Here is a 21,060-nt window from a genome sequence, read left to right as displayed (position 1 = left end):
AGTTGATTGCTGCCTTGAGATAAATTTCTAGAAGCAGAGCTGCTGGGTCAGAGAATAGGTGCATTCATATTTTCTTATCTGTTTTGAATGGCATTATAGATAATAGTCCATATTCTACTTACTAAAATGAAAAAGTATATATATCACCTTATATGAAAGATATAGGCCCCGTACAGAAATTATTTGAATAATGGTATCTCAGATCAGTTGAAAGGTTCGCCATTTTAAGGAATTATTTTAAAAGGTGAGCATTGCCTCCTTACTGTATTTATTTTGGAAGAACACAGTGCCTTCTCTATGGGGTTCTTAAGGAGGGCTAGCTATAGCCTGAAGTGAGAGTCCACCTTGTAGCCGAGACCAGAATATGGGAGCAAAGGGGTTAGCTGTGTGCTTGCTACTTCATGGATGCTTTAAGATAATTCTTGGCAGGATACGCTGCTGATACCTATGCAGGTAATAGCCTTTAATGCACGTCAGACATTCAAGAGTAGCTTGTCCCAGGGCCTTTATTTATGGCAAATCATGGTTCTCTCTATGAGATTTAAGCACATGGTTTTCTTTCCTTCTAGAAAAGCCGGCTGGGCGCGGTGGCTCACGCCTGTAATCCCAGCACTTTGGGAAGCTGAGGCGGGTGGATCACAAGGTCAAGAGATCGAGACCATCCTGGCCAACATGGTGAAACCCCGTCTCTACTAAAAATACACAGTTTAGCTGGTTGTGGTGGTACGTGCCTGTAGTCCCAGCTACTCAGGAAGCTGAGGCAGGAGAATCGCTTGAACCTGGGAGGCGGAGGTTTCAGTGAGCCGAGATCTGGCCACTGCACTCCAGCCTGGCGGCAGAGCGAGACTCCATCAAAAAAAAAAAAAAAGCTAGTGCAAACGTGGCAGTCTTTCAGCTCAGCCCTGCAGAAAAGAAAGTGATTTTCCCAGGAACTCTTATCTTATGTAGTCTGAACTTTTCCGCAGAGCTGTCTGGTAGCGTCGTAGCCGTGACGGAGAAGGCCATGGGGGCCTGGAATCTCCTTGCTGTGCTCTGCGGCCCCAGCCCTCTGTGGACGCGTGATGCAAGAGTTTTTAAAGAGTAACTTTCTTTTGTCCTTCTTTATGATACAGACCCCAGTCCCTCCTTTAAAATACCGGCTTGTGCTGTAATTTCAACTTTGCCTTTTGCCCTTTGACCATCTGTGTGACAAGAAAGCCATTCCGATGGTTCAGTAGGCACCCGCTGAGGCTGGGTCCCCACAGATCCTGCTTGAGGTGCTGGTGGGGACAGCCCGCCCTCTGCTGTGTGCCGTGATCCCAGCTGGAGCTGCTGCACATCCAGAGGGAGCCGCCTCAGTCACACTCCAGCAGACAGGTGCAAATGGAGTGATGCAGACAGAGAGAAAGCAAATCACACCTCAAGATTTATTTTCTTTCTAGAAACACCCGTCGGGCAGCAGAGGTCTGGATGGATGAATACAAAAATTTCTATTATGCAGCAGTGCCTTCCGCTAGAAACGTTCCTTATGGAAAGTAAGTGACAGTTCTGCCTTCTCACAATTACTGGGGATTCTTGGGGTGTGGGGGTGGGAGGTAAGGGGCTGCCACCAGCGTTGAGTTCAGCTACCCAGGTGCCAAGGCTGGAAGGGGTTGTGGGCACAGGAGCGTGGGCAGTCCATACCACACCACCTGCCCCAACCCTGTTCTCCTCAGCAGATTTTCAAGTTTGATGTAGAAAGCCCATCTATTCTTAAAATTTATAAAGGAATCTTATTTCCCTCTTCTGCAGCATTCAGAGCAGATTGGAGCTTAGGAAGAAACTCAGCTGCAAGCCTTTCAAATGGTACCTTGAAAATGTCTATCCAGAGTTAAGGTAAGTCCCCAGGCATCTGGGGTTGCACTTTTTAAGGGCTTAGAAGCCAGTAAGGTCAGAGAAGCAGCAGAGGGGAAATGGAGGTGGGGCTGCAGGCATGAGACTGGGCACCTGGGCCCCAGTGAGAGCCTGTGGTCTCACTCCATGGTGTGGACCTGAGAATCTGCTCCCAAGTTGGCCTGCTGCTCTCTCTCTCCTGCAGAGCTGCCCTCCCATGCTTCAGAGTCCCAGAGGCAGTCCCCGGGCCTCACCTTTTGGCTTGTTCTCCATTGGCAAGGTGATGGGCTGGGTGACCTGGAGGACTGGTGTCTGACAGGCTCTTCGAGTGACCGGGAGCAGTCCCCAGCCTCCGCAAGCATGCACTGTCTGCGGCCAGCCCTCGCTCCCCCCTGCCAGGCGCCTTCGCACGCCTCTGATCTGCTGCGCTCACCCTTGCTGCTCCTGTGGGCCAGCAGATAATGGCTCCCACGAGGCTCGGAGCACGGGGACCTGACCACGTGCCTCCCTCCTCCCAGCTGGGTTAATCACATGTGAAACAGGAGTAATAATGCTGCTGCCCCACGTCCCTCCGGAGGATTCATGGCAGAAACACCTTTCTGAGCATTATTTCCACACCCGGCCTCTTGTTTTAAGTGAATACGAGCTCCCCATCTGGAGGGACCTGCTGATAACCTCATGAGAAGACCTATAGATCCGCTGGGGTGGAGGAGCCATCTTCACTTCATCTTCTTAAAGGGACTGTCAGGCAGGTCGTGCCTTAATGCGGCACATTCCTTATTCTAAATATTCCCAGAGCATTTTACAGCGGCTCACATATCTCCAGCACAGTGCCTGCGAACGCAAGACTTGCCACCATTATCTTTCCGCTAACAGCTCCTTCAGAGCCCTTGTCACGGAGATTTGTTGGACAGTTAGGTAATGCGGCCTCTCTCTGTTGCTCCTGTTCGCTCACTTGGCTCTTTGGAACCATTTCCTCTGCTTTTCAAGTAACATGCCAGGCGCCAGGTGGCCCATGCCCCCTAGGAGGAGAACAGGAGAGAACACAGCGTCCTTCTCCCTTGGATCCCTGCCATGCAGGACAGCTTTTGCTGGGGATTAAGAGCACCAGATGGTCACCAGCAGTGGCAAGGGTGCACTGGTCACAGTTGCTGGTTGCAGGGCCCTGGTCTTCTTCCTGCCAGCTCTGTCTGCTTGGCCATGTGCACTCAACCCCAAAGCACCCATTCTGCGTCTGCATCTGGCCCCAGAATATGATGTCTACACCTCCTGCCTTGGTGTCCCTATACAACAGATTGTTAACTGTGGGCACTAAGGCGGCTGCTCATCAACTCTCCGTCAGCCAAAGAGGGGCTTCAGTTCAGTGGATTTTAACCCAACCATGCCACTCACTTTGCTTTTTCAGTCACAGTTGACTGCCGTTTCTCACAGAGGTCACCTATGGTTTGTAGTGACACTGGGCCCTGCACCCACTGAAGACCACATCTGAGGCACTGAGCACCATCCCGGCTGGCAAATCTGCTTCCCCTGCCTGTAGGGGGTGAGGGAGACATCGGCCTCGTGTTTTGTGTCTGCAATATCACTGCCGTTTACTGAGTGCTTCCTACAAGCCAGGCACCGGGCTGCGTGCTTTACATGAAATGTTTTATGTAACACTTGCAGCAGATCTGGGTAGCCTGTAGCCTACCAAAGGACAAATCGAGCTTCAGAGAAAGTGAGTCTTGCCTGAAAGCCAGCACCTGGCAGAGGTGGGCTGAGGTTCGGATCTGGTTCTGAAGCACGTTGTTCTTCCCCGTGGCTGTGGCTTTGTTCGCATTAGGCCACCTGACAAGTCTACTCACCTTTCCCGTCTTTACTGGATAAAGGTCAGATCCAAAGTGTATTGGAAAGTTCAAGGCAACAGGATCTGACCACATTGATTTTCTAAATGACTTCCAATAAGACTAACATTGAAGAGTATCAGGAGCTTTTCCTTCCCTTCCAAAAAAAAAAACGACCTGATATAGAATATAAAGAATACTTCTCCAACATACAGTCTTAAAGTGTTGGAAGTCCAGAGCCTGGGAGAAATGCCATGTCCCTGACACACACTACCTGTGGTAGGAAGAGGCACGATGCCTAGTCACTGGGTCTTTCTCTCGTTCCTGTCACCTGTCATGAAGCCGCTGAGCAAAGGGGCTGGTGGATGGGAGCTGGTGGTCATGTGCAATTAAGCAGGTGATTCTCATGTTGTTTTTCAGGGTTCCAGACCATCAGGATATAGCTTTTGGGGCTTTGCAGCAGGGAACTAACTGCCTCGACACTTTGGGACACTTTGCTGATGGTGTGGTTGGAGTTTATGAATGTCACAATGCTGGGGGAAACCAGGTATGTGCATGGGGAAGCCAGGTCACCTGCAGGCCCAGAGAGAGCAGGAGTTGGGGGATCCTGAGGTTAGAAGTCCCAGCTGCCACCTTTCTCTTGGGATGAGTGATGTCTGTGAGGAAGCACCTGGCTCCTGCTGGCCACAGCCTCTTTGGCAGCCAGCGCCAGGGCCAAATAGGATGTCACACACTTTGGTGCATCAGCTCTGTCATCAGCTTCGGACCAGGCTCTGCTGCAGCGGCAAGGGTGCACTGGTCACCGTTGCTGGTTGCAGGGCCCTGGTCTTCCTGCCAGCTCTGTCCTCTCGGCCATGTGCACTCAACCCCAAAGCACCCATTCTGCTTCTGCGTCTGGCCCCAGAAGATGATGTCTACACCTCCTGCCTGGTGTCCCTATACAACAGATTGTTAACTCTGGGCGCTAAGGCGGCTGCTAGTTATAGCCCCTGCCTGTTAGATAATAGCTTAAGATAGAAGATACTCAGTATTAATTGCTTCCATTGCACACATACACACCTTTTCCTAGAGGCATAAAAATGCACAACCACCAGGCGCCGTGGCTCACGCCTGTAATCCCAACACTTTGGGAGGCTGTGGTGGGTGGATCACCTAAGGTCAGGAGTTCAAGACCAGCCTGGCCGACATGGTGAAACCCATCTCTGCTAAAAATACAAAAATATTAGCCAAGCGTGGTGGCGGGCACCTGTAATCCCAGCTACTCGAGAGGCTGAGGCAGGAGAACTGCCTGAACCCGGGAGGCGGAGGTTGCTGTGAGCTAAGATCACACCATTGCATTCCAGCCCAGGCTACAAGAGCAAAGCTCTGTCTCAAAAAACAAACAAACAAACAAAAAAACCCACTACCTTCTCTTCTCCCGTCATTGCAAAGGAGAGACAAAATGAAGACTTGATGGGCCCAGCTGAGACTTCGGATTCTAAAAACAGTTTTCCCGTGAGATAATAATAGGAATTGGGTGAAATGTGAGCTTCATGCACGAAAGGGTAATCCTGTGTGCTCTTACCCCCTTCCTGGAAACTTGCCTGGCACCGGGAGAGCCTGCAGTTTTGAAAAAGGCAGGTTAACTCCGTGTGTGTATCCTGAATGTATTGATTTCTTAACTTTCTTTAACTGGGAGTATTTTTGAAAGGGGGCATGTGCTTTTGTGTAAAGCTGGGTGCTCCTCCCAAGTGAGTGTCCAGGCAGACTGCAATCCACAAATACCTTGACTCCTTTCTTCACTTGGTGATGTGGTTTTAGCTGTTACTTGCAATGGCCTGGACATCCTAAATTAGAAGAGAGAGAGGAACCTGCCTGCCTGGGGCTTGACTGGGCCAGTCACCATCCAGCATGGGCATGGGGCAGGTAGCCAGGGCCTGGCTCTGGTTCCCCTAAATCCCCAGCCCTTAAATAGAAGATACTTGGCTTTGATGAGTTAGAAAATAAGAGAGAGCCTCATTTTGTCGTGTGGTTTTGGTAGAGTTGATCCTGGATTCTGTGTATCAGTGTCATCAGTCTCGATGGTTCAGAATAGCTAAATGTGATGCTACATTTGGGTAAGAGCCAATGGGTCAGGTTTGCCGACAGGTATGAGTGTGCTTCCAGTGCCTGTGCATGTGTGTGACACACACACACAATAGCACATATGCTCATCGTGTTCTCACACAACAGCTCTCTTCTCCTGATTCCCGGGCTCAGTCCCCCTCTCTTCCTTGTGCACATGCGCCTAGACTCATGTGCTGCTTCTTTCTTCTTTTTCTCTATTACTCAGATGCAGAGCTTGTTTTGCTCTGTTTCATGTGCATGACTTCATATCATTGATCTCTGTCCTTTTGATAAATATTGTTGGAGGGTTTTCTACTTGGCGGTACTATTTTGCTAGAGAAAGGGATTAGAAGGCAAACAAAGCAATCCCTTGACTTCAAGAACTCACAATTTAGCGGAGGAGCCACTGTGGGTTGTGAAACAGGGGAGGCACCTGCTCACCTCTGTGCTGTCCAGGTGGCTGCGCCTCCTGTTATTCCGGCTGCCCCACCTCCATTTTAATCGCTGGACTTCCCTCTGCCGCGTGGCAGGACTGCGTGCCATTCCCAGGCTCCCAGGCCCTAGTGTCTGTGTGTAGCCTCTGGGCTGTGAGGACACTCCCCAGGGAGCAGGCTTCAGGTGTGGGTGCACACACAAGCCAGCCTTTGGCTATAGCCTGATGGACCAGTTGTAGGTATTTCACACTGTAGCAGGTCAGCCCGCCTGGGTACTCGTCACAGGCCCCACCAATGTCAGGAGTCACCTGGAGGGAGGAGCCCATACAGAGGGAGGGAAGAACAAAGAGAGTGGAAGACGAAGTGGGTGAAAGGAGGGGGAACCAGCTGGTATTGGTGGGGTGGGCAGAGGCGGAGGGGAAGGTGCCATCCCCACCGTGTCCATGCTTCTGTGTCCTTGTAGCTCTTCCATCCAAGACCCTGCTGTTAACTGTGTTATCAGTCACTACTGGGAAGTGGGGGGCCCAGGGGACTCACTCAGAGGCGATGGAGGGCGCCGTGCGGTGCTGCTGTGGGTCCCGTTGTGGTCCAGGTGTGACTGGAGGAGGCGTCTCGCAGGCTATGTTCCTTCTACACTGATCACAGCGTGTTTATTTCCATGGTTTGGGCTTCATTCTTGAGATCTGGAAAGCAGTGAGCTTGGGGAAAGATGTTTTATGTGTTTCCATCTAGAACCATAGTGAAAATCCACCGAAATGCCCTCAGAAAAGCGGAGCTCCATGAGGAAGGGGGAAATGATGGTTCTCATTCTCAGCAAGCTGGGTTTCATCTAAACCGGACAGACGGTGCTGCAAGGCTTGGTCGATCACACAGCATTAATGCAGATTTCACCAAATGCAGACATGTGGATAATTCGTGTGGGGCTGGGTGAAGCTTACCTCTGGTCTGTGGATGACAAAACGGATGAGGTGCCCACCCAGGTTCTGTACTGTCTGGGTGTTGGGCCTCTTGTGATCCCTGGCCAGCCTCACCTCCATGTTTAATCTCTGGAGTTCCCACTGTCACTCTGCAGTGTCCTGATGAATCACGGAAGGTTGGAGAGGTCACTCCTTTCTGTGTCAGGGCCTCTGCTGGAAAGCGACACACCTTACGCTACAGCACGTCAAACAGAAGCGTGTGCCCAGACCCCGGCTGAGAGAGTTCGTCATCAGAGTCTCCGGCCCCAGCTTCATCACCCGTGCGTCAGGCTCTGTGACTGGCTCGCCCCCCACCAGCATTGCACAGCTAGTAACACGACACAGAGTCCAGGCCCTGTGGAGGTGGCAGGTCTATGGGAACCAAAGACTTTGTCTGTGCAGCTGTTGCCTGTGACCCTCCTCACCTGCCCTCAGGAGGACAGCCTGTGTCCCGTCTTCAGGGCTGTGGCCCTCGCCCCCTGGTCCTGCCCAGTAGACAGTCTCCAGGCATCCTCTCTGCACAGTGGGGGCACTGAGCAGAGGGCACAGTGCTGAGGGCAGCCACAGCACAGACCTTTGACACAGAGCGCCCGTTCCTCGCCTCTGCACCAACTTCAGGGGTCAGTGAAGGGCTGTGCCAACAAATGAACAAGATCGGGTCTGCAGGGCGCGTCTCCCACTCTGCTTTTGCTTTTCCTTCTTGCTGTTGTGCAGCCATTACTGTTCTCACATGCGGGCTTTTCCTTCCTTTCCAGCAGTAAGTGCTGACTCCCTGCTCACTCTCTGTCCCCTCCAATGGCCACATCCTGGGATTGCTCAGAGAATTTTTTTTTTTTTTTTTGAGACGGAGTTTGGCTGTGTTGCCCAGGCTGGAGTGCAGTGGTGCAATCTCGGCTCACTGCCACCTCTGCCTCCCAGGTTCAAGCCATTCTCCTGCCTCAGCCTCTTAAGTAGCAGGGATTACAGGCACGTGCTACCACACCCGGCTAATTTTTGTATGTTTAGTAGAGACGGGATTCCACTATGTTGGCCAGGCTGGTCTTAAACTCCTGATCTCAAGTGATCCACATGCCTCGGCCTCCCAAAGTGCTGGGGTTACAGGCGTGAGCCACCACAACCAGCCTGCCCAGAGAACTTTTACAAATGCCAGGCGCTGTGCCCAGAAAGCCTGATCTCATTTATCTGGGGTCAGAGGGCACCACCAGATCTTTAAGAGCTACCAAGTGATTCTAAATGAGGATTTGGCCTGGTGCAGTGGTACACACCTGTAATTTCAGCACTTTAGGAGGCCAAGGCAGGAGGATTGCTTGAGGCCAGGAGTTCAAGACCAGGCTGGACAACATAGGGAAGCTCCATCTTTACAAAAAATAAAAATAAACCAGGTGTGATGGCCTGTGCCTGTAGTCCAAGCTACTCAGGAGGCTGAGACAGGAGGATTGCTAAAGCCCAAGAGGTCGAGGCTGTAGTGAGCTGTGATTGCACCACTACGCTCCAGCCCAGAGTATACAGAGCGACAACAGAGTGAGACCGTGTTTCTAAAATAATATAAAATAAATTAGGACTGGGCACGGTGGCTCACGCCTGTAATCCCAGCACTTTGGGAGGCCGAGGTGGGTGAATCACGAGGTCTGGAGTTCGAGACCAGCCTGGCCAACATGGTGAAACCCCGTCTCTACTAAAAATACAAAAGATTAGCTGGGCATAGTAGTGGGCACCTGTAATCCCAGCTACTCGGGGAGCTGAGGCAGAAGAATCGCTTGAACCCAGGAGGTGGAGACTGCAGTGAGCCAAGATCGCACCACTACACTCCAGCCCGGGTGACAGTGTGAGATTCTGTCTCAAAAAAATAAATAAAAATTTTTAAAAAATAGGAGTTGAGGAGCAAGGGTTTTCTAGTGGAAAGATGAACACATCAGCAGATACAATGTGATGTGAGACAGCAGGATGACATGATGCATGTTACACCCTCAGCTTGGGAGCACCTTACTGCCTGGGCCAGTCTGGGGCCAGTGGGCTGCTATCTAATCAGTACTTTCCAGTAGAACCATGTGCTATGACGGGGATGCTCTAGATCTGCCATTCACTATATCAGCCACATTGTGGCAACTGGGCACATGAAATATGACTAGTGTGAATTACAAGTTTAATTTCATTTCATTCTGGTGAATTTAAGTGTAAATGGCCCCATGTGCCCTGTAGCTAGCACATTAGACAGTACAGCTGGCTCAGATGTTCCAGCTCACAAACCCACTGTGAGTGAGTCCTCTCTGAACCGACAGAGAGTGATGCTTTTTTGCATAGCGTGTGACACGGATGAGAAACGAGAGGGTAAGTAATATTTCCCAACTGAAAATAGGGCCTGGTGCTTTGGAAGAGTGAGGTTTGTTATCTGGTTTCCGGCTGAGCCTTGGCAGACACACAGGAAATGAGAAAATTAATGGCCTTGCCTTTTAAGAATGGCAGCTCAAAAAAGCATTTCTTAAATATTTATCAACTTTATTTTACAAATTCAGATAATTGAAATGCAACAGAAGAACAAAACGGCAACTAGCTCTGTTGTTTGCCCAGCTGAATTAGTTTTTCTGGAATCCTGTGTAAAGTCTGCTTTACGGTAATTAAGCACACAATAGCAAGGAGGTTGTAAAAACATTCAGACATGATCTTTAACTGGGTGCAGACCATCCAGCATCCGCCAACACCTGCTGCCAAGGACAGTCTGGAACCCTTCTCCATACCAGCGTTGTCCCCCTTACTCAGGACTCTCCTCTTCACTGTGAGTGGGCGTTTCTGTGTGCCACAGTTTCACACATCCTGGTGGTGTCCCCGGCCCCTGTGGCCCTCTCCATCCTGAGCGCCATCTGCCTATGGGAAACACACACAGCTTCCTCTCTACACTCCACACCTTCCATACTCTGTGACCCAGTGAATAGGAAAAAAACAAGCTGCTTTTCCTCCTTTATACTCTCACAAAACTTCTCACCTCTGACACCAGCCATGTGGGCTTTTCCCCCCACACCAAGCAATTCTCCAGTTCTCCAATTCTCTGCAGACACTGAGTGTCCTGCCTGTCAATTCAGTTCTGACACTGCCTACCCAGAGTTAGCACAGACCCCATGGGTTACGGGCTTCCTCCCACAAGATGCTCCTACTCCAGATGCCAGTCACAAGTCCAAGTTATCAGCTGCTGTCTGACTGTAAATCAGGGCTTCCGCGACCTCGCCTTGAATTCATTCATCTGCAAGAACAGTTCATAGAACTCAGGAAAACGGTTTACTTCGTGGTTTACCTGTTTATTAGGAAAGACTGAAACCCAGGAGCAGCTGGACGGGAGAGATGCATAGCACGCGGTGTGGAGGTGGGGTGTGGGAACTTCCATGCCCTCTCCAGGTGTGCTGCTCTCCCAGCGCCTCCACGTGTCCGGCAGCCACATCCCAGAGTGCAAGGACTTTGACGGAGGCCTCATCACATGGGCATGATCTCCAGCTCCTCTCCCCTTCCCGGAGGATGGGGTGGCAGGGGACTGACAGTTTCAAGCTTCTCAGCATAACCTGGTCTTTCTGGTGACCAGCCCCATCCAGGAGCCCATTAGAGTTGCTTCATTAGAACAAAAGACACTCCCATCACCCAATAAATTCCAAGGGATTAGGAGCTGTCTGTTGGGAACCGGGGTCAAAGACCAAACACTAGAATGAAAGATGCTCCTGAAACCCCTGTGGCTCAGGAAATGACAAGGGTTTTAGGAGCCTTGTGATTGTGCCAGAAAGCAGGGGCAGAGACCAAATAATTATTTTTATGGTGTCACACTGTCCTAGAGTATGGGTGACGTGGAGTGCCTGTGGGTGCTTGGAAGAGCTGGCTGGAACTCACCCATGTTGAATGACAGCATCATAGAATGTTGGGATTTGACTCAGGGTCGGGTGGCCTTCCCCAGAGAACGTGGCCGGCAGGGGTGGGTGGGTCAGGGCTGCCTCCGTGCCGTGTTTGGAATGCTACAGTGCACAGGCCAAGCAGGTGCTTCTACTCTAGGGCTCTTCAGAGCCTTTAATAGACTGAATTTCCGAGAGATAAACACAGCACGAAGTCTGTTTCCCAAATTCATTTGACCTAGAATCCGTTTTTCCTAGGATTCCTCACATAGTAGAATGTGAGGAACACTAATTAAAAGGTGAGAAAATGGAAGACCCGGGAAGTGAGCAGGCTTGCCCAAGCCTCCCTCGCTGTTAGGGGAGGAGGAAGTCTTCAGACAGGTGAAGGTGTCTTCACTGATTCCTAGACGGGTGTCCGTGCCTCTGCATCCCCTCTGCTGATGCTGAGAGCTGGAGATGGTGCATCCCGCCAGTGGTTGTATAAGGTCTGAATGCTGGAATCTTTAGGGTTTTGTTTTGTTTTGTTTTGTTTTGTTTTGAGACAGGGTCTCGGTCTGTCACCCAGGCTAGAATGCAGTGGCACAATCACAGTTCACTGCAGCCTCGGCCTCCCAGGTTGAAGCGATCCTTCCACCTCAGCCTCCCAAGTAGCTGGGACCACAGGCACGCACTGCCACACCCGGTCAACTTATTTTTTATTTTTAGTACAAACAAGGTCTCGCTATGTTGCCTAGGCTGATCTCAAACTCCTGGCCTTAAGCAGTTCTCCCGCCTTGGCCCCCAAAGTGCTGGGATTATAGATAGGCCTGAGCCACCACACCGGGCTGAATCTTCACCTTTTAATGTTTTTCTAGTGACGGACTATTTGTTCCAACATGATATAGGTACTAGACAATGAGGCTTCTTTAAACACTATTTGTTCCTTTCCTTACCTCTGTTTCCAAGAACAAAGGAAAGAGCAGTGTCTTCATAGCACATAATAGTGCCTGAAGTTGCAGAATACATTTATGTGTGTGTCTTTCATGTTTCCCACTAGAAAGGGAGCCTGGCTCTGTGTCAGCGCCTGTGTCATGCAGTTGTGCAGCAGGTGGCCATGGGACAGACCGATAGAAAGACAGACAGAGGGAGGGAAGGGCCACTGCAGCATGCTGGGGCTTAGAGAGGAAGGGGTTGGAAGTGGATAGTGAGTCCCTGTGGGGTTTTAAACTGGAAAGGGCCTTGCTGCCTCTGGATATTTAGGGGTGTTCATCCCTTTGAGTGGGATGAATGGAGAGTGATGGTCAGAAGCCTCACCTTCCAGTCCCTGCTGTGGCCCTGCCCGGAAAAGGCTCTGGCCTCCTCTGCCGCCTGGGACCATGTCTTGTTTAGTATCCAAAATGGTTGTCCTCTCACCCTGTCACAGCCTTTAACTTCTGTGTGTTTGTACATATATGTGTGTGTTTCTGTTTGTTAACATCATGGGCATGTTATTTAAACACTCTCTAGCTCAGTTTTCTCATCTATAAAATGAGAATAATAATAGCCCTCATGGAGCTGTTGTATAAAGGGCTTAAAATAATGCTTGGCACATAGCACCCAATTAAATTCAGCTGTAATGTATTCAAAGAAATTCATAGATCTATTTCTCCAGTTTTCAGAGGGCTTCATGAGCATCCATAGATCAATTGGCGTTCACTTAGGAGTCTATACACGATATATTTTGCTTACATATGCAATGTGTTATTTACTACAGTTCACATTCATCAATGCTGTTTGCAGGCCATACCTGCATGAGGGCAGAGTCATTCCAAAATAGCCTGGGTGGACCAGTTGCCAACTGTCTACCTGGTGTATAACCAAGCTTGTGCCACAGTTTTTACAGCTCACATTGAATTATAGAAAAATGAACAAGGCAGTCTAACTTGTATTTGGGGCTAAAATAGTTAATAGTTTTATTTTAGTTACTAAGGTCCTCAAAGCACTTCTGCACATCCCTCAGCCAACTTACTGCTCAATTGTGAGGTTCTCCCACATCTCTAGTGTTATAAATTTGCCCTTAGGCAAAAAGTAATTCTTTCATTCTCAGTTGGCTCAGGGGTTCTGAATTTAAGCTCTGCACCGTGACCCATTTCCTTTTGGAGCCCTCATCGATGCCCCTTCTTTCCTTTCACAGCCCTGTGCATAGCATGCCTCTGACTTGTGGTTTTGTGTTCCAGGAATGGGCCTTGACGAAGGAGAAGTCGGTGAAGCACATGGATTTGTGCCTTACTGTGGTGGACCGGGCACCGGGCTCTCTTATAAAGCTGCAGGGCTGCCGAGAAAATGACAGCAGACAGGTATAGCTTGCAGGCACCCATGGGTGCCCGTGATTAACCCAGACCAGGGTAGCCACGGCCTGCACCCTCTTGCTCTGCGCTGCCTCTCAAAGCGTCCATCTCTGCATGTACTTATGTGTTGTTTTGCATCACTATGAATAATGTCTAGCTGCCCTATTAGACTTAAGCCACAAACATAATGTTGCTTATTTCTGATTATATTCTCATTCTCTTCCCTATGCCGCTGAAAATTTTAAAGAGAAATTATCTACTTTTGTTTATTCATCAAATACTTTTTTCTATTTAAATTTACAAAAATTCTAAATGATTAATGTTCACATGGATGGTACTCGATACATAATACAAGTGTGTGTGTGTCTATATGTGTGTATATGTGTGTGCATATATATATACATATACACACCACATAAATACATATATATACATGCTACACATATATACATATATACACGCCACATATATACATATATATACACCACATATATACATATATACACACCACATATATACACGCCATATGTATGCATATATACACACCACATATATATGCATATATACACACCATATGTATACATATATACACACCACATATATATACATATATATACACACCATATTTACACACCACATATACATATACCTGCAACATATACATATATAAACACCGCATATGTATACGTATACATGCCACATATATACATATATAAACACCGCATATATATACATATGTACACGCCACATATGTATACGTATATACATGCCACGTTTATACATCTATAAACACCACATATATACATATATATACATGCCACATATATATACATATATAAACACCAATATATACACATATAAACTCCACATATATATATATACACACCACATGTATATACATGTATACAAACACCACATATATATACATATACACACACCACAGATATATACGTATATATAATGCCACATATATATACATATATACACGCCACATATATACATATATATACATGCCACATTTATATAAACGCAACATATATATATGCCACATATATATACAAACACCACATATATACATGCCACATATATACACCTGTAAACACCACATATATATACACATATATGCACACCACATATATATACATGCCACATATATATACATATATACATACAACACAGATATATACATGTATACATGCCACATATATACATGCCACATAGATATACATATATAAATGCCATGTATATATAAATATATAAACACCACATGTATACATATATAGACACCACAGATATATACGTATATATACATGCTACATATATATACATATATATACACGCCACATATATATACATACACACACACACACACACACACATACACATACACACATACAGTTTCTTTAAACATTTCAGAATAGATTTTCTACCTGCCTTGTAAGCTGGTTCTCTCTGACATATTCCCTTGTGGCAGCTTGTGGGCACACCCTTTCTCAAGGCATGGGATAACAGTTAGTGTCAGGAATAGAAATGCCAGCACAAAAGGTCCTCTTAGCATGCCCATACTTGGAGTGCCTGCCCCTGTTCTTACAGTTGGTCCTTAGAGATAGATGGGATGTAGGGAAAATGAGGCACAGAACCTACTGGAGCCAAGAGCCTAAGCCAGCTTCTAGTCTAACCCTGATTTCACAACAGAAAAGTCTCAGAAAGTCATTGCCTCCACCCTGGAGTCATCTGGGAAGACCAAGGCCAGGACCGAGTCCCCTGTTCTGACCCCAGTTGTCAGGGAGACACTTGCAGAGGGCCCTCTTTCACCTGTCTGTCTCCAAACCCCTGCGCCAGCTCTGGGTGCTCTTCCTTCCCTGCTCTGCAGAGTCCCAGCCTGTCCTGGCAGTGGGAGCCCCTCTCTAGGGTTCTCCTCACAATCCGCATCTCTAAATGTCCATCTGTGTTGATGACTTGATACCAAAATGTGTAAGGGAGTGCGTGTTAAACAAGAGAAGGCTAGCACCGCTTGGACCCAAACCACCTAGAAAGTGCCTCACTCATTGGCCCCTCGAGAGGAAGCTCCTCAAGGGCAAGGCTGGCATCTGCTGAGCCAAGTACTGGGTGAGTCTCAAACACATTCCCCTGGGATGTAATGGAGCAGAGATGTCTTTGGATGTAATGGATTGATAAAGTGATGACTTTAGTTGACACCTTTTTTAAAAACAAATATTACTTCAATATTGCTTAATTTCAAGAATTGACAGGTGTTTCTGCTTCAGTCCCAGTTTTGGGGAACCATAACTGACACGCCTTAGGACCTTCTGGATGCATGGCATGTATAAATGGGGACCTGTTAGGTTTTAAACCCCAAGACTCAGGCTATTATAGAGGACGTGGGGGCTGTTTCAGTAGAGTCTGACTGCCTTGAAAATCTGCGCTGCCCACCCCCAACCACAATCCCATCAGACAGACACATCAGAGCCAACAAGGCCACCTGTGCGAGACAGAGCTGGGGTTCTGTTGTTGTTTTTCTAAGGTTCTTGATTTAGCTGATGCTTTGACACATGACAGGCAGTCCCTCCAGTGGCCAGAATCAGATTCCGTTCATTCCGAATTCTTTGTTGAGAAGATTCCTGGCTGCTCAGAATAACAGGGCAGCCTCAATACATACACACTTTACATGACAATGGGGAAAAACAGCATGAGGGGTGATTGACAGCAATGAGGGAGCTGGAAATGAAAGAGGCAATGATGGGTACTTAGCGAAAGCCTCCCCTGGCTCCTCTGATTGCATTGGCTTTCCCTGCTGGCAAGAACTCCAGGTAAGCAGGTGGACGGAAATAAGGAAGGCAGGGTACAAGTGACAACATCCTTGTGGTGTTTCGCGCAGGTCAGGTCCCCAGCACTGGGCTCCTCTGCCTGCACCGACTCCTCCCTGCCTCACTCATTGGCCCCTCGAGAGGAAGCTCCTTAGCAAATTTTATCTTGGAGCTGAACTGGCTTTGCCAGTTGGAATATTTGGTTTCCAGGCACGTCCATGTTTTCATATGATGTGCATATTCGCAGAGTCAAAGGGGAAAGGAAGGCAGGAGTGAGAAAATTTAATTCTGCAATGTCAAAAGGATTTGCAAAAAATACTTAGGTGAAGGAGCTTTAGTGCACACAGTATAAAAAAATAATTAGAACCACAGACTTCATTATTTGAAACGAGCTTTGGGGAAAAAAAATGTTACTTTTTGTTTTTTAAGAACAATAGAGATTTTTAAATGGGGATTTTTCTTTCTTTCTTTTTTTTTTTTTTTAAGAGACAGGATCTCACTCTGTTGCTTGAGACTGGAATGCAGGGGTGGGTATGACCATAGCTCACTGCAGCCTCAAACTCCTGTGCCCAAGTGATCCTCCCACCTCAGCCTGCAAGGAGCTAGGACAACAGGCATGCACCACCATGCCCTGCTAATTTTTTTAAAAATGTTTGTAAAGATGGGTTCTTGCTATGTTGCCCAGGCTGGTCTTGAACTCCTGGCCTCAAGCAATCTTCCTGCCTTGGCCTCCCAAAGTGCTAGGATTACTGGCGTGAGCCGCCTGCACTCAGGCTGAAAGGGGTATTTATGTTACTTGCTAAACAGGGCTCCTCAGATTTCCTTCAGGCTGGGTTGTGCGCTTTGATTTCTGGTTTGGTTGGTGGGTAACAGGTGTGTGGGTTGAGTTTGGTTGTTCGCTTGACTTGAGTGTTAGTAAAGAGGCATCGTACCCTGTACTTTACAAGCAGCATGTTCAGAACTCAGCAAACATTGGTCCCTGCCATGCAGAGCACCAGGGGGCTCAAGGGTAGCAGAGACAAGTTTCTCATATCCACCAAGGAGCTTGCACACCAGTAGAGAACAGACCACATAGAAATAGGCTTTTCAATGCTATGTTCTGTTCACACAAGCATCTCTCTCTTCCTGACATTTGGCCTGACACGGTTCCTCTGGCTCCCCCGAGCAGAAAGCCCTAAGTGGGAGCATGGAGGTGCCCAGACCAAGGCCTCCAGGCAGGGCTGCTTTCCAACAGCCAGGGGAGGAGCTGGCCTTGCGTTGTGTGGATCCCTTCTTGGGGTGAACCATCACTGGATCAAGCTTTCGTACGAAGGCATGCAAATTCCCCTACATCAAATCCTGTGTTAATGACGAAGGGGTGGGTGCCCAGAGCTCTGGGGCTCAGAGGAGGGGACACCCACAGAAAGTTTGGGGCAGGAGAGGTTCTGAGTTTTGATCCAAGGCAGAGAATACGTTTCCTTCTTGGGTCCCCAGCAGCACCTGTGGCTGGTTTCCTGTGGGGCTGCTGCAAGCTCCCCGGCCATTCAGATGAGAAGCTGGGAAGAATGTGTCTATCTGTGAGTTTTTAATGCAGCCACAAGGTCCTGAATTCACACGGATCTGTTTGTATTCCTTTGCTTGTGCTCACACTCTAAGGCATTCTACTGTGTCTTGCAGAAATGGGAACAGATCGAGGGCAACTCCAAGCTGAGGCACGTGGGCAGCAACCTGTGCCTGGACAGTCGCACGGCCAAGAGCGGGGGCCTGAGCGTGGAGGTGTGTGGGCCAGCCCTTTCGCAGCAGTGGAAGTTCTCGCTCAACCTGCAGCAGTAGGAGGGTCCGGGAGGCCCTGCCGTCCTGTCTCCTGCACCATCGGGTGGAGTCTGGTGATCACATTATTGATTATGTTTCTTAAACTTTCTGCGAAACTAATATACCTCAGTATTCCATCATGGTCTGAAAGTCGAACTTCGGCAAGGCACGGACGACTGTGCAGACACAGCAGCGGCAAGAAGCGAGAACTGCCCTCCCCCTCCTCTCGGTGCAGCCCAGCCGGGCCCCCTTCCCCAGGCCGGAGCGCCCCTCTTCCTTCCAGCTTTCACTTCGGCCGGCTCTGCAACTGAGTGACACCCAGTGACAACCGACCGGGGAGTGGTAGAAGCAACTGAACGGACACGTGCGAGCTGAGGACAGGGCGGGAGGAGGGGGCACGCGTGCCCCAGGGGAGCGAGGAGAACTCTTGAAATCTCCATTTTCGATCCCATCGAAATCACGTATGGTTTCCACAAAGCCGAGTCATGTCACGTGGCAGGTTTACGTCGATAGTCCCTCTCTCTGCTCCTCCGTTCCCGGGTGTCTTCCTGGACCAGACTCCCCTCCACCTGATGTACTTGCTATATTGAGGATGAAGTTTTCTATGGTGGGACACTAAATATAAAGCTCTATAGAGAAAGAATGTACGGTCAGTTCCCTATGGTTTCTGTAGGTCATCATCATCTTGTAAATTCCCCACAAAGCCGTTCGCAGCTTCCGGGAGAAGGGGCCAGAGCCCGGTGGGGCCAGTTTCTCACGGAGGGAGGAGGTGGCCTTTGTCCCCTGGAGCCCGATCAGCCAGTTGGTGCTACTGCTGTGGCCAGCTGGGGGGCTTCCTCCAGACCACCGGCCTCGGCCCCGGCATCCCTGTTGGGCGTCAGTCAACCTGAGAGTCACTACTGTGTGTCAGAATCCACTTTGCGTGTTGTGCGTATCTGTGAACCTGGAGGGGTTACTTATTTTGACAGATATCACTTTGGGTCTTTTTACATTAAATTTCTTTTCTCTAAGGAATATAAGACATACCCCATAGCTCTCAGTGTGAGCCAGCGATACCGCTGCACCCTGGCGACAGGGCAGACCAATGATGCCAGGCAGCTGTCACACGCTAGCATTGGCCAGGCAGCTGTCACACGCTAGCATTGGCCTCATTGTGATCTGAGGCCTGCACGCTAGGTCTTCAGAATTAATGGCCAGCAGTGTCAGGGGTGAGCCTGTCAGCCTGGGCACAGGCCTGGCTCACAGTCCTGCACACCTGCTGGCCTGGGGAGCTCCAGCCAGGCAGCGAGTCCTGCCCCGCCCGCAGCCCCCTCCCACACCCAACCTGGCCAAGGTGACTGCTTCAGGGGGCTTTGGGGAAAGAATTAGGGAGGGTCAGAACCAAACAATGCCTACTCATTTACGCTGAGGATTCAGGGCAGGAGACAGGAGCCTTGGGGTCCTGTTAAACCACAGATGGTTATGAACTGAAAGTCATAACGGGGAGAGGTGCCTGGCGTCTGCCTGGGTGCTCAGGAATGTTCCTCGTCACCCCTGCCACTCTGTGGTCGGTGCCCTGCTTCCTCCTCCACTCCCGGCCGCCTTCTCCAGCGCCACACACACAGATGCTCAGTCTCAGAGAGGCTGGCATGGCTGGCAGTCTGAGAAAAGCGTCAGATAGGCACACCTGCAGGCTCCTCGGAGGGACAGCGGCGGCCTTGGAGTTAGGAGCCGTCCTGGGAGGTTGTGCCAGTGCCATGCTCCTCCCTGTGTCTTGTACGAAAGGGGCCACTGTGTGTCTTCCTCCCCGGCAGGGGCCCCACGGGTGTGCACTATAGGACAGCGGCCCCGAGGTGGAAGCCTGGCTGGAGGGCTGCTCTGTAGGTCTTCTCTTCCTGCCTCCCCTGCTGCGCAACCAGATGTGTTCTGAGTGGGCAGCGTGGCCCCACGCTGGAGTAACTCCGCACGCTTCCGTCTTTCACGGTGGGCGCTTGGGGGGAGCCTGAGGAAAACCCCCTTAGGTACCTGTGCGAGGCTGTGGAATGCAGGCCAGAGCAGGGCGTGCTTAGCCCCCAGCACCCAGGTTCTTTTGTCAGACCCTGTCACCTGCGAGCTGCTACTACTGTAAGGAGGGAAAAAAAATTGATGAATCTGGCTTGTTTTAAAATCACGTTTTTTGATGAATCTTTTGCCCCCACACCTTTACCCCGCCCGCACCCCTAGGCCCTCTCAGCCTTCGTATCATCGGATGTGTCTACCCAGACCCTTGTGCGGCCCATGCCCTGGGGGCAGCGTCCTGTCCCTGAGCTGGGGGGCGGCTTTGGATGGTCTGGGCGTCAAGAGCAGGGGTGGGCTGGGGAGGGGTCCTTTGCGGTGAGCTATGTTTACATGACACAGTGTGCCAAAGTGACTTACTGTGGTTGCGTTATTTTTTAGTCATCAGGACTATCTCACCCTCCCACTCCTGTTTTTAAAACTCAGAATTCTTTCCTAAGAGCCCTTCGAGCAAAGCGTGCCGAAGTTAGTTGTCCTCTCTGTGGTGGTCCTTTCTTATGTCTTCATAAAAGCTCAGATGATGGTATCTGTGAGTATGTTTTGCAAATTCAAAATATAGTTTGGTAATTTTTTTTTCCAGTTGATTTTTAAAAAGAACTGCTGTACAGAGCTTGTACTTTGTCCATTTTATAGATGGAAACCATCCTTGAAAATTGTTTAACTTAAATAAAGAGAAGATACTTTCTAGATACCGCTCTTTGCTGGCCAGAGTCTGTCCTGGTGTGTGAGGGCTGGGTGGGGTGGGTGTGGGGACTGGGATTGGGGTCAGCCTTCTGTAGCTCCTGCTCAGTGGCCGTTTCTAATCACCCTTTGCAGATGTGCTTTTATTGCTATGCCCTTTGGTTGGTTATTCTTATTTGTAATAATAATCATTATCATTTGTGGAGTGTTTATGATGTGCCAGGCACCCAGCCAAGCCCTTAAATACATTTGCATTTTACAGCCACAGGGGAAGCTGGTGAGGGAAGTTGCCAGCCTGCTCAACGTCACGTCCTTCCTGTGTACCTGCCTGGAGCCAGCCCTTGGCACTCGCACCCAGACCCTGTGCTCCAAACCAGGGGGCAAATATTTTTACAGTTTTTCAAGTAGTTAAGATTTATAGACTTGTTT

General features: G+C 49.4%; 1 protein-coding gene across 1 annotated transcript in view; it reads left to right on the top strand.

Moving 5' to 3' along the window:
* Window positions 1–20,639, top strand: part of GALNT2 (polypeptide N-acetylgalactosaminyltransferase 2) — a 216,239-nt gene extending 195,600 nt beyond the window's left edge. The window contains exons 12-16 of the mRNA XM_054468572.2: window positions 1,422–1,514; window positions 1,771–1,854; window positions 4,092–4,218; window positions 13,208–13,327; window positions 17,782–20,639. Of these exons, the coding sequence (XP_054324547.1) occupies window positions 1,422–1,514; window positions 1,771–1,854; window positions 4,092–4,218; window positions 13,208–13,327; window positions 17,782–17,937 (580 nt within the window). The 3' untranslated portion in view covers window positions 17,938–20,639. The remainder of the gene's footprint in view (window positions 1–1,421; window positions 1,515–1,770; window positions 1,855–4,091; window positions 4,219–13,207; window positions 13,328–17,781) is intronic.
* The last annotated feature ends 421 nt before the right edge of the window (window positions 20,640–21,060 follow it).

The sequence above is a fragment of the Pongo pygmaeus genome, chromosome 1 (assembly GCF_028885625.2).
Source record: "Pongo pygmaeus isolate AG05252 chromosome 1, NHGRI_mPonPyg2-v2.0_pri, whole genome shotgun sequence".
Taxonomy (NCBI): Eukaryota; Metazoa; Chordata; class Mammalia; order Primates; family Hominidae; genus Pongo; species Pongo pygmaeus.
This window is presented reverse-complemented; position numbering and strand designations above follow the sequence as displayed.